The 13239-nt window shown below is 38.6% G+C and overlaps 1 protein-coding gene across 2 annotated transcripts; it reads right to left on the bottom strand.

Annotated features, from left to right (window-relative positions):
• Positions 1-1536: 1536 nt before the first annotated feature.
• On the bottom strand, positions 1537-2986 carry LOC147496828 (columbamine O-methyltransferase-like). 2 transcript variants are annotated; one of them, XM_086559695.1, is made up of 3 exons: positions 2287-2898; positions 2033-2211; positions 1537-1902 (listed from the first exon to the last, which is right to left on the bottom strand). In XM_086559695.1, the coding sequence occupies exons 1-3, from the start codon at positions 2795-2797 to the stop codon at positions 1612-1614; spliced, it is 981 nt and encodes a 326-aa protein (XP_086415821.1). In that variant the 5' UTR covers positions 2798-2898; the 3' UTR covers positions 1537-1611. The 2 variants fall into 2 exon arrangements, with proteins under 2 accessions (XP_086415821.1, XP_086415820.1); XM_086559694.1 differs by having other exon boundaries at positions 2033-2986.
• Between the last annotated feature and the right edge of the window lie 10253 nt (positions 2987-13239).

Here is a 13239-nt window from a genome sequence, read left to right as displayed (position 1 = left end):
GAAAACCTAGCTGAAAGCCTAAAATAATGCCCAGCCAAAGGAGTAGAAACCGACTGCACATTCTCCATATCAAATCTTGAAATCACTTTCTGAAGGTATTTCTTCTGAGATACAACTAGCCTTCACTTCTTCCTATCTCTCTCAATCTCCATACCCAATATCTTCCTGGCTCCACCCAAGTCTTTCATCTCAAACTCATAGCTAAGTTGAGATTTCAACTTTTCTATCTCCACCATGCTTTTGGAAGCAATAAGCATGTCATCCATATAAAGTACGAGATAAATAAAGTCATCACCACGAAGTCTACGAAAGTAAACGCAACAATCATACTTACTTCGGGTATACTTATTCTTTATCGTGAAAGTGTCAAAGTGTTTGTACCATTGCCGTGGCGATTACTTTAAACCGTACAATGACCTATTTAGCTTGCACACATGATCTTCTTTCTTAGCAACAACAAAACCTTCTAGTTATCTCATATAGATCTCTTCCTCCAAGTCTCCATGCAAGAAAGTGGTTTTCACATCAAGTTGCTCTAACTCCAAGTTGAAGTGAGCTACCAAACTCAATAACACACAAACAAAAGTATGCTTGACCACCGGTGAGAAAATCTCATTGTAATAAACTCATTCCTTTTGTGAGAAACTCTTTGCTACCACTCGATTCAGGAAGGATCTCTTTCTTTCTGAACACCCATTTGCTACCAATAGTCGTCTTGCCCTTCAACAACAAAACAAGGTCTCATGTGTGATTCCTGTCAAGAGATTCCATCTCTTCTTACATAGCTACTAACCAATCTATGTAATGAGCATCTCTAATAGCTTCCTTAAAGCTATCTAGCTCATCACCTTCAATATTCAGTATCCACCTGACCATAATGTTTCACTGGCTTATCGTGATCATACTTGTAGACTTTTTTAATTTGTCTCTTTGGCCTAGTGCTTGCCAAATCAAGTTGCGGATGCTCATGCTCTTCTTCCTATTGTTGTAGGGTGGTTCGGCAGTATGCCTACATCCACACAACGAGATCTATAATTTCACTAGATGAACAAAAAGATTACAAGAGGAGCTCTTAATCACTCACAAAGAATGAATCACTCAATCACTCACTTGACAAGTGCTCTCACTAATCTCTCTTTTCTTTTTCATGAAGTTGTTAGGTAAAAAAAGCCTAACTTATTTTATATAGTTATTGGAATTTCGGTGTCACTGAAATTCCGAGTCATGCCTAAATGTCTGTGAGAAACTAGAACTTTGGTTGTGTAGAGACTAGGGGGTGTGCGCCTCTTCACCAAGGCATATTATCGGGAGTGCGCCCCTTGTGAAGGATCAACTTCTAGTACTGATGTTCGCCCTTCCTAGAGCAACTCTGCTGATGAAGGCTAGGGGACGTGCGCCCCTTCGCCAAGGCATATTAGGGGGCGCGTCCTTATACTTATACATAGTCTGTATATGTTTTCCAACATGCAGATATTACTAAGATTTTTCTTTTTCTTTTTCTTCTAGTTTGATGTGGTAATTTTGAAAAACTTTAAAGATAACAATTCACGCAGATAAATAAGTAATCAAGGAAATTAACAATGTTGTTGAGTTTTTCTTTCTTGGGCTATTTCAAGAATATGCCACAATAATTGATTCAATAGCCATGATTGGTATTACTTGGTGATAAGTAAAACTAGCTTTGCGTAAGAGATCTTCCCACTCTTTCTTTGTTCTTTCTTTTCCTCCCATTAACATCATGTCCACCTCCATACTCAGTCTTGCAGCAGTGAACTGTGGTAAATTCTCGATGTCCACTACAATTTCGACTAATATCACCTTCCCTCCACTTGAAGGTATTGCCTCCTTGGCTTTTCTTAAAATCTTGATGCAGTCATCATCCTCGTAATTGTGGAGCGTAGACTACAAATTAAGTAATTAAAATATTAACTACGATTTCATACAAAATTCAAAAAATATAAGGAGTTCTTAATTGTAAAAAGAGTTTGCATCATCAGTTCAATATAAAGTACGTTAATGGAGTACTAGATACCTTCAATAAGATTGCATCAGCATTAGGAACAGAAGTGAACATGTCCCCAGCCACATAATCCAGCTTTGGATCCTTGATAACACTTTCTATAACATGATTTAAGTCCATAACACTGCACTTCACATCTGGGAAAGCATCAACAATTGCCTTAGCAACAACACCTGAGTTCCCCCCTACATCTACAATTGAGGCAACACCATCAAGAACATTTTCCTTCATCAAACCAGATACAAGTGCAGGCAACATGAACTTACTATGGCTTGTCATAGCGTCATTGAGAATCTCATTAATTTCTGGATCCCCTTCGGTTTTTTGGTACATCGAAATACCGTAGGTTGATTCCCAGTAAGGCTTTTTCCCATCTAAGACATCAATGACATGACTCCAAATTGAGAACCCTTCTGGATGTGTTTGCAACATGACATAAGGGGCTAAGCTCTTTTGGTGACCTTGAACTAGAAGTTTTGATGCAGGGGTTAACTCATATTTGTCTTCCTTAGTGATATGATCTGTAGAGATTGTGAAGAGTTTCATGTGTACTAAATACCTCATAAAGTGATGGAATCTGTCAATGCTAATGGATTTCAATGGAAGATGAGTTGCTAATTGAGATAATGTAACAGGACCGTTGTTGTCAATTATGTCAGGTATCCCAAGACTGATTGTGCTCCTTAGCATAATTGTTTTAGCAAAACCATACATGTGTTTCCATACTTCGGCTTGAGCTTTAATTTCATCATTCTGATATGGCTTCGGAGTATCCATGCCTTAGCACAATATTGATTCCTAATGTGAGATAAAATATAAGTGAAGGATCAGGTTCTGGAGACTCAATTTCCCAGCAACATGATCTTTATAATCTACTGGATCTAAACGAAGCAGTCTACCATGTTTACTTCCTCTTTTTCGACGACGTCATGTAGGACCAACAATAATTTAATTATTACGTGTGTTGAATGAATGCTGGGATTGGTTATAACCTCTAAAGCACGGACGCACCTACCAATGGCCGGACACGGACTCGGCCCATGGACGCGCTTTGGATGTGGTCAACATGGTCAAGACGTGGTCAACTAAACCGGATGTGGGTCAAGACGCAGTTAGGACACGGTCAACATGGTCAGGACGCAGATTTTGACTCAAAAAAATATAAAATAAATCAAAATAATGCTAAAAAACTCAATTTTTCTGGTTTTTATTTTGGTAAAACTTGTGACATGTTTTTAAAGTTTGATTAGGAAATATTAAACTTAATCTTGTGGCTATTTATCTTGTTTAGTTTTGAATTTATGAATGTTGATACATTTAATTTAGTTTTTAATGTTCTATTTATATAAAATAAAATTATAAATATTAATTAATTTCGCGTCCCTGCCAAGGCCCCACGCCCTACTTTTTTAGATATAACCGAAGTCATCTGCGTTTGTTCAAGCGTCCAGTGTCCGTGCAACATAGGTTATAACTTATAATTCACAAAAAAACAGGGCAACACAAACATACTAGTAATCCCACATGATCCTCGTGAGTCCAATGCAGTAACTCTAAAATGATTCTCGTGAGTGTGACTGCAAATGGGATCTTATAGTGTTGGAGTTATCCTTCATATGAGGAGAAAAAGGAGTTCAGCCTGCAATGGAGAAGCCTGAGCGCGCACGCGCTCAAATTAGGCTTGCTCGAAGCGCAACCCGCGCTCTTGCCTTGACGAACCTCCAGGCGATTGAGCGTGCCCCTCCTTCAACATTGCCTGGCCATGGGCGCGCCCGCCTATTTTCGTCAGGATTTCTATTTTTGCAAAACTGCGAGTTTGCAATATAAGATTTGGGTTTTTGACAAAACCTAACACACGAGAGACAACACAGAAGTCAGAGAAACCCAATCGTGAAAGCAATCAAGATTGAGAGATAACCTTTATAGAGAGACAAGCCTATAAAGAGATAGGAGTGATCTAGTAAGGCGAGAGACTGAAAGGAGAGATTGTAATCTTCCTTTCCACTTTATAAAAAGATTAGCTCTTGTGGAAGTAGGCACCATTGGCCGAACCACGGTATATCTTTGTGTTGTGGTATGTTTGTTCTTCTCTTTACATTATTATCTGTTGTTAATAGTTGTTTAGAGAGTTGGGCATGTTAGCTAGGTTTTAGTGGATATTTAGAATTGTCCTGAGATTGTTGTTGGTTCAAATACAAGTTATTTGTGTAGTGGGGAATCGATTGGTATCGATATCAACCTCAACAAGTGGTATCAGAGCCTTGGTTAGATTAACCTAGGGTATTATCCAAATTTTGGTCGGAAGGTGTTTGACAAAATTTCTGAGAGAATATTTAAATTTAAATAACTTGTAGAGATTGACCATTCCATAAACTCTCGCATGATTAGTCTAAATAGAGCAAACTACACCATTTGGAAAGCCAAGATGGAAGACTTGCTATACTGCAAGGACTTGACACAACCCATTGAGAACAAAGGGTTTAAACCGGAAAAAACCGAGGTGGCTGAGTGGAACAATGTTGACAGAAAAGCGATTGGGTACATTCGATAGTGGATTGACGACAGTGTCTTCTACCACGTATCCCAAGAGACTACCACTTTTGGCTTGTGGAAGAAACTCGAGGACCTCTATGAAAGGAAGTCTGCCGAAAACAAAGTGTTGCTCATTAATAAGTTTGTTAACACGAAGTACAAAGAAGGTTCTTCAATGTCAGAGCATCTTAATGAAGTACATAATCTCATCAATCAGCTGTATTTGGTGAAGATTAATATGGAAGACGAAATTGAGACTATGTTCCTATTAACCTCTTTACCCGACAATTGGGAGATGTTATCAATTTCTCTAAACGGAGCCGCTAAGGATGGAGTTATTTCCATGGAGATGGCTATCGGGGCATTGTTGAATGAGGAGACAAGAAGGGGTTCACGAAGCAGCTCCTTTTACTCAGAGATACTTGTCACAGAGAAGCGGGGAAGAGGAAAGAGCAGAAAACCATCTCATTTTAGAGGTGATGACAGAAACAAATCTAGGGGTGAAGCTAGAACTCCTAAGGCAGAGAGACAGTGTTATTATTGTGCCACCAAGGGTCATTTCAAGTTGAGTGTTGAACACTGAAAAGGGATGAGAAGAATAACTGTGTACATGAAGACATGGTACAGAGGAATAGAAACACAGGCAGAGATACTACCGCACTAGTCGACGATCTAGTGGGAATTGTGTCAGATTGTCGTGTGTGCTGTCTTAGTACGTCATGCTAGGATACAGAGTGGGTGATAGATACAGGAGCATCCTATCAGGTCACACCGCACAGGGAATTCTTCACTACCTACAACTATGGTGAGTTTGGTAAGGTAAAGATGGGTAACAGTGGCGTCTCAAAGATTGTAGACATTGGTGATGTTCATGTAGAAACCAATGTCGGCTACACCTTGACACTCAAGGATGTAAGACATGTCTCTGACATTCGGCTAAGCCTTTCCGCTGGGAAGTTAGATGATGATGGATTTGTAAACTCGTTTGGTAATGGGGTATGGAAACTGAGCAGAGATTCCATTGTAGCAGCCAAAAGGAAGAAAACTTGCTCTTTTTACAAGACACATGCTAGTTTGTGTAAAGCAGAAGTAAATGCAGCAGAAGAAGAAGCTTCCTCCGAACTGTGGCATAAGAGACTATGTCATATGGGCGAAAAGGGCATGGAAGTTATTGCCAAGCAAAAGGCCTTGCCAAACATTAAAGGTACACATTTAAATAGATGCACTCATTGTTTGGTAGGAAAGCAACACAGGGTGTCTTTCCAAAGATTTCCGTCTCATAGAAAGGACAATGTCCTTGAGCTTGTTTACACTGACATATGTGGTCCTATGAGAGTAAAGTCCTATGGGAGAGCTTTATACTTCTTGACTTTCATTGATGATGTGTCAAGAAAAATATGGGCATACAATCTGAAGACCAAAGATGAAGTACTTGGCGTGTTCAAGACATTACATAGCATGGTGGAAAGAGAGACAAGGAAGCTTTTGAAGTGTATTCGCTTAGATAATGCGGGTGAGTACATAGGGCCGTTTGAAGAGTATTGCCAGAGTCATAGGATTCATCATGAGTAGACCGTTCCCAAGACTCCGCAACACAATGGTATAGCTGAGAGGATGAATCGTACCATTGTAGAGAGGATGAGATACATGTTGTCTCACTTTAAGTTACCGAAAACTTACTGGGTATTAGCAATGCGTACAGCCGTACATGTGATCAACCTATCGCCGTCAAAGCCTCTGAATAGTGATTATCTAGAGAGAGTATGGTCAGGCAGAGATGTTGATTATGGATACTTTAGGGTATTTGGGTGTAGGGCATTTGTTAATATTCCCAAGGATGAGATATCCAAACTTGATGACAAAGCCAAGCTGTGCATTTTTCTGGGTTATAGGGATGAGAAGTTTGGCTACAAACTCTATGAACTGAGTAACAGGAAGGTAATCCGAAGTCGAGATATTGTGTTCTTGGAAGACCAAACCATAGCAGACTTTGAGGAGGGTGAGAAGCTACAGGCTTTCACTAATGATCTTGTTGATTCAGAACCAGAAGTTCTTACTGTGGAACGTGCAGAAGGTATTGAGAATGCAAAGAACCATGAGTTTGAAACTCATGATGATGATCCTATTATACATGATGAGATGGAACCTATTGATATAGAAGATGTAGATGAAGTGTATGAATCACCACCTGAGCAAACAGAAGTGCATCCTCTTGAGGCACCAGAAGATGGGGCAAGGAGGTCTGACAGAGAGAGACAAGATTCAACCAGGTATCCACTACATACGTATGTTTTACTATCTGATGGTGGAGAACCTATATACTATCAAGAGGCTCTTGAAGGTACAGACAAAAAGAAGTGGTTGAAGGCCATGCATGATGAGATGGATTCTTTGCATAAGAATCACACTTATGAGTCAGTTGAGAAACTGAAAGGAAAAAAAATTTTCAAGAATAAGTGGATCTACAAAGTCAAGCATGAGGAGAATAATCCACACCCAAGGCACAAAGCTCGCCTTGTTGTGAAGTGATTTGGTCAAAGGAAAGGGATTGACTTTGATGAAATTTTCTCTCCTGTAGTAAAGATGACTTCTATCAGGGTGGTATTGGGTATGACCACAATTATGAACCTAGAGGTTGAGTAACTAGATGTCAAGATAACTTTTCTTCATGGAGACCTTGAAGAAGATGTCTACATGGACCAGCCAGAGGGGTTTGAGGTCAAAGGCAAGGAGCACCTGGTATGCAAACTGATAAAGAGCTTATATGGTTTGAAGCAAGCACCGAGATAGTGGTACATAAAGTTTGATTTATTTATGGCGAAGCAAGGATACAAGAAGTCTGCTTTCGATCATTGTGTGTTTGTTCAGAAATTTCTAGATGGGGATTTCATAGTACTCTTGTTGTATGTGGATGATATGTTGATAGTTGCCCAAACATTAACAAGATATCCAAGCTGAAGAAAGACTTAAGTAAGCTCTTTGAGATGAAGGATTTTGGGTCAAGCAAAGCAGATACTTGGGATGCGGATCACTCGTGACAGAAAGAGTGGGAAGTTGTGGCTTTCTCAAGAAAGCTACATTGAGAAGGTGTTGAAGAGATTCAACATGGATCAAGCGAAGCTAGTCAGTTGTCCGCTTGGTGGCGAATTCCGCATGACCAAAGAGATGTTTCCAAAGGGTGAGCATGAGTAGAGTCAGATGGAAAAAATTCCTTATGCATCCGCAGTGGGCAACTTAATGTATGCAATGGTGTGTACAAGACAAAATATTGCTTTCGCCGTTGGTGTTGTAAGCTGATTTCTATCAAATTCAGGTAAAGAGTATTGGGAAGGTGTTAAGTGGATATTGAGATATCTTAAAAGCACTCTCAAATCGTGTTTGTGTTTTGGTGGAAGTAAGCCCTTACTTGAAGGCTACACTGATGCAGACATGGCAGGTGATGTAGACTCAATGAAGTCCACCTCCGGTTATCTGGTTACTTTTGTAGGGGGAGCAGTTTCTTGGCAATCTAAGTTGAAAAAGTGTGTTGCCCTCTCCACTACAGAAGCCGAGTATATTGCAGCCACTAAGTGTTGCAAAGAGATGCTATGGATGAAGAGGTTCTTCAACGAACTATGGCTAAAAACGTAAAAACAGGTTTGTAATTCTAATGCGATACCGGTCGGCGCCATCCATTTGAGCAAGAATCCGAGTTTTCATTCTAGATCCAAGCACATACATGTGCATTATCATTGGATAAGAGAAGTACTTGAAGACAAGTATTTGTGTATTGAGAAGATCCATACCGACAAGAACGGGTCGGATATGATGACCAAAGTTTTATCGAAAGGTAAGTTTGATGTTTGTTGTGCTACCGCCGGAATGGTAACACACTCCTCCTGTTGATTTAGAAATTGCATGGAGGAAGCCCCCCTCACTGTTCGGGAGGGGGAGATTGTTGGAGCTATCCTTCACATGAGGAGAAAAAGGAGTTCAGTCTGCATGGAGAAGCCTAAGTGCGCACACGCTCAGATGAGGCCTGCTCAAAGTGCGACTCGCGCTCTTGCCTTGACGAACCTCCAGGCGATTGAGCACTCCCCGCTCTCGACTTTGCCTGGCCAAGGGCGCGCCCGCGCCCATGCCTATTTTCGTCAGGATTTCTATTTTTGTGAAACCGCGAGTTTGCAATATAAGGTTTGGGTTTTTGGCAAAACCTAACACACGAGAGACAACATAAAAGTCAGAGAAATCCAATCTTGAAAGCAATCAAGATTGAGAGATAATCTTTACAGAGAGACAATCCTATAAAGAGAGATGAGTGATCTAGTAAGGTGAGAGATTGAAAGGAGAAATTGTAATCTTCTTTCCCACTTTATAAAAGGATTAGCTTTTGTGGAAGTAGGCACCATTAGCCGAACCATGGTATATCTTTGTGTTGTGATATGTTTGTTATTCTTTTTACATTATTATATGTTGTTAATAGTTGTTTAGAGAGTTGGGCATGTTAGTTAGGTTGTAGTGGATATTTAGAATTGTCTGGAGATTGTTGTTGGTTTAAATACAAATTATCTGTGTAGTGGGGGATCGATTGATATCGGTATTAACCCCAACTTATAGATCATTCTTATCTTAACTGCTTAAGTGCGTGATATATACAATTATGTTAAAACATAAGTCGTGACAGAAAATAATCTGGAATTTCTACTTCAGGGACAACTATTGGTGTTGCAGATAAACTCGATTATATTATATATATATTTAGATATATTGGTGTTGCAGGTAAACTTGATTATATTATATATATTTTTAGATATAACCGAGTCGCTGCATCTGTGTCTGCGTCAGTGTCCATGCAACATAGGTTATAACTTATAATTCACAAAATAAACAGGGCAATGCAAACATACTAGTAATCCCACATGATTCTCGTGAGTCCAATGCAATAACTCCAAAATGATTCTCGTGAGTGTGACTGCAAATGGGATCTTATAGATCATTCTTATCTTAACTTCTTAAGTGTGTGATATATACAATTATTTGAAAAAACATAAGTCGTGGCAGAAAATAATTTAGAATTTCTACTTCAGGAATAACTATTGGTGTTGCAGGTAGACTCAATTATATTATATATATTTTTAGATATAACCGAATCGCTGCGTTTGTGTCCGCGTCAGTGTCCGTGCGTTATAACTTATAACTCACAAAAAAAAACAGGGCAACGCAAACATACTAGTAATCTCACATGATTCTCGTGAGTCCAGTAACTCCAAAATGATTCTCGTGAGTGTGACGGCAAATGGGATCTTACAGATCATTTTTATCTTAACTTCTTAAGTGCGTGATAATGCAATTATTTTAAAACATAAGTCGTGACAGAAAATAATCTGGAATTCCTACTTCAGGAACAACTATTGGTGTTGCAGGTAAACTCAATTATATTATATATTACAAAATGAGCGTTGTAGAATGCGTCCATCCTTGTGTAGTGTGATTTGGGTCCTATCTTGTTATTGTGGTTTATTGGGTAGGACAGTCTTTGTTAAAATGCACATGCCAAAACATTCACAGACAAAAAAAAAAGACGGAATCAGATCACTTGCTTTAAACAAATTGTAGCAGCAACATTAATACATTATCTTTCTCATATATTGCCACTCACATACACACAAAGTTAATGTCGGAGCGGGGAAATTGTGAAACAATATAATTGGAGTGAGGCGCTGCCGCGTTGGTGAACAGCAAAAGATATGAAATCAAGTAATGAAGAATAAAACAGAAACTTACACAAAAGGAACAAACTGATGAAAGAAACTTTGTTTAATATACCGAAAAGGATTATGATCATACACGTCCTAATCTACTCAAAGTATTTACAGAGTGATAAATGAAGACTTTAGAATTAGCAAGCCTTAAAATATAGGAAACTACTTGATCACCGAGTAAGACCGACATCACCAATCATGAATACGGTACAAATTAGTATTTAACAGTTAAATCCCCTTCTTCACAGATGCATTATCCTCTTCCTCACTAATGGCTACCAAATTCAATGGCGCTAGTCAATTTCAATGGCCCTTCTTGGCATTTCTCTTGATGTGGTTGGATTCAAGTAAGCTAACATTTCTGATAGACAGCTCCCATGTCTTCTATCGATGCAAATGGATGATAATGATGCAATATGGAGTTTGCTCTCTCCATGGTAGGGTAGCTGATTGGATGATTGGCTAAATAGCCATTGACTAATGGATTGTAGAATTTGCCCCTCCTACAGTACAGTAGGAAAAGTGATCAAATGATGTCGTGGGGCTTTGCCCTCTCCACAAGGGTAACTGTGAAATGCTCGATGCTTATGATAAGTGATCTCTGATATTTGAAAAATCTTCTCAAGCACAACTGCTGAACTTGCTTCCTCACCAATTTTTTTTCCACCAATAGTAATCTTGTGCCAATATAATAACTGGGGTTCTTTCTTTCAGTAATTTGCTCAGGCTTTCACTCTTAGAAAGAGTCAAGTTTGTACTAATCTTCACATTGCGTGGTTCTTCTGTGATACTAAGATTAATTGTCTATGTCTCCTTGATGAATGGCGTCAGTCGGTCTGTCCTCATAATATTTGTGAGGGAGAAAGGACTCAGCAGCTTCATTATCCATTTCTTTTTCATTGTCGGGGGAGAGGGGATCATGACCTGCACAAGTCATCCAATCATCTTGCCCTAAGGCAAATGGGTAAATCATATCTGCGGGATTTTAATTTTTTTTGGATTTTTGAAAGATTTTCATTTTTTTTTTGTTTTTGAAATTGACCTTCGCTCCTTTTCTTGTGTATATGAGATGGTATATAGATGATGTAGATATATGATGGTCGTTGAACAAAATAGAAACATATCAAAACCTAATTATCCCTCAATAAATAAAGAATGAGTAGGGTATCGTTTCACTTTTAAGTGTATGTTAAGTGAATGACAGGATTGGAAAGGGGGTTTGAAGGATTAAAAACTATGATTGTAGAGATTTTAGATTCTAATACTAAACTAAACTAAACTAACTAAACTATTGAGAATTTATAGGAGAGGGAATTCAAGAGATTAGAATTCACCGATACCTTTGATCTGTGACATTTTGCTTCATGGTTGTTCTCACAAGTAGACTACAATTAGGCAATCGAGCGAGTGCTGATGCCCTCTTGGACGAAACATTGTTAACAATTAACTCTACTTAAGGTTGTTCCTATGTTCATGTTACTAGTATCTTCTTTCCTTTTATGTGAGCTTGGGCAGCTATTCAATGAATCACCATCTCAGGCAAACACAAGAAATACTTTATTTACTCTAAAACACTACACAACTAGAAGAAAAGTAGAGAATAATAGTATAATATTCAATTACAATAAATAAAACCATATTCTAGCATTATATTCAATTGTAATAAATAAAAACATGTCACTAGCAAACATTCAATTGCAATAAATAAAACCCTAGACTAGCATGATATTCGATTGCAATAAATAAAAACCTTAATCTATACTTCCATCCCCTGGTCTGGGCAATATGGAACTAATAACTAAAAACATAAAGAACTAACCTGATTGGAGAATACCATAAACCAAAAGAATCAACGAACCCTAAGCATCGACTTCATCTTCTCTCTTGAAGGAGAATATTAGCCTTCCATAAAGAAGGAAGAACACGAAGAACGAGAAGAAGAAGAGTCGAAGAACATAAGACTAGAAAGACTAATTTATTAAGACTCGACTAGTTAAAACCGAATCTTTTATTATTAATCTTTCTCTGCCTCAAGTTCTGGAGACAAGAATATAAGTGAATTGGCCAGTTACATGAGGCACTTAGGTCCTCTATTTATAGGGGTTACAATGAGTTCTAGAAGCATTCCAAACCGCCATTTGTTTCCTAATACAAATCAACTTCTTTCAGAGTCCAACTTCGTCTCCAAAATTGAGAAGGAAGTGGCTACAGTGTCGGTTCATGCGTCTGGACTCACGATCCTTGCATCACAGATGTGAGCATTACGTCTGGACGCATGATCCTTGCGTCCCAGACGCGGAAGTCTATTTTCCCTCTTTTGCTCTACCCTTCTATGCTTTTGCGAGCTTTGGTCCAAGCAACAAATCCTTTTGCCTAGGGCTTCCAAATAGGCTTTAAAATAGGTCCAAGTCGTATATTTAATAGCTTCAATTCCTAGGCCTTCTTCATGATTGTTCATGGGCTTCCCATGTGATCCTTAATGCTCCGAATTGCTCCGTTTTATCATTTTTTTCTCTAATATTCCACAAAACTCTCTTTTTCACCTGTAGAATCATAAAACATAACTTACATACACTATTAGTCCACTAAGATGGCTAAACAAGATGTATAATCGAGGGTTAAAATGTACTTTTTGAGCACTTATCAGAAATATATGATTTTTTTTGAATTTTTGAAAAATATATTTTTTTTTGGATTTTTGAAATATTTGATTTTTTTTTAGTTTTTTTAAATATAACTATGTATAGGAGTTAGAACAAAAAGTCTCATGGTCTTTGAGCCATGTCAGATTCATCCGGTGGCTCAAGGAGAGGACTATGCTGGCTGGGGATCAGATTGATCATGCATACTTAGGTTCCCCAATCATCATGTGTCCATCAAGGAACATATCCTCATCAGAATCTAAGGTATCTAGAAACCTTTCCCAAATCTCATATTGTGTCTGGG

Source organism: Coptis chinensis, chromosome 5 (assembly GCF_015680905.1).
Source record: "Coptis chinensis isolate HL-2020 chromosome 5, ASM1568090v1, whole genome shotgun sequence".
In the NCBI taxonomy this organism is placed as follows: Eukaryota; Viridiplantae; Streptophyta; class Magnoliopsida; order Ranunculales; family Ranunculaceae; genus Coptis; species Coptis chinensis.
This window is presented reverse-complemented; position numbering and strand designations above follow the sequence as displayed.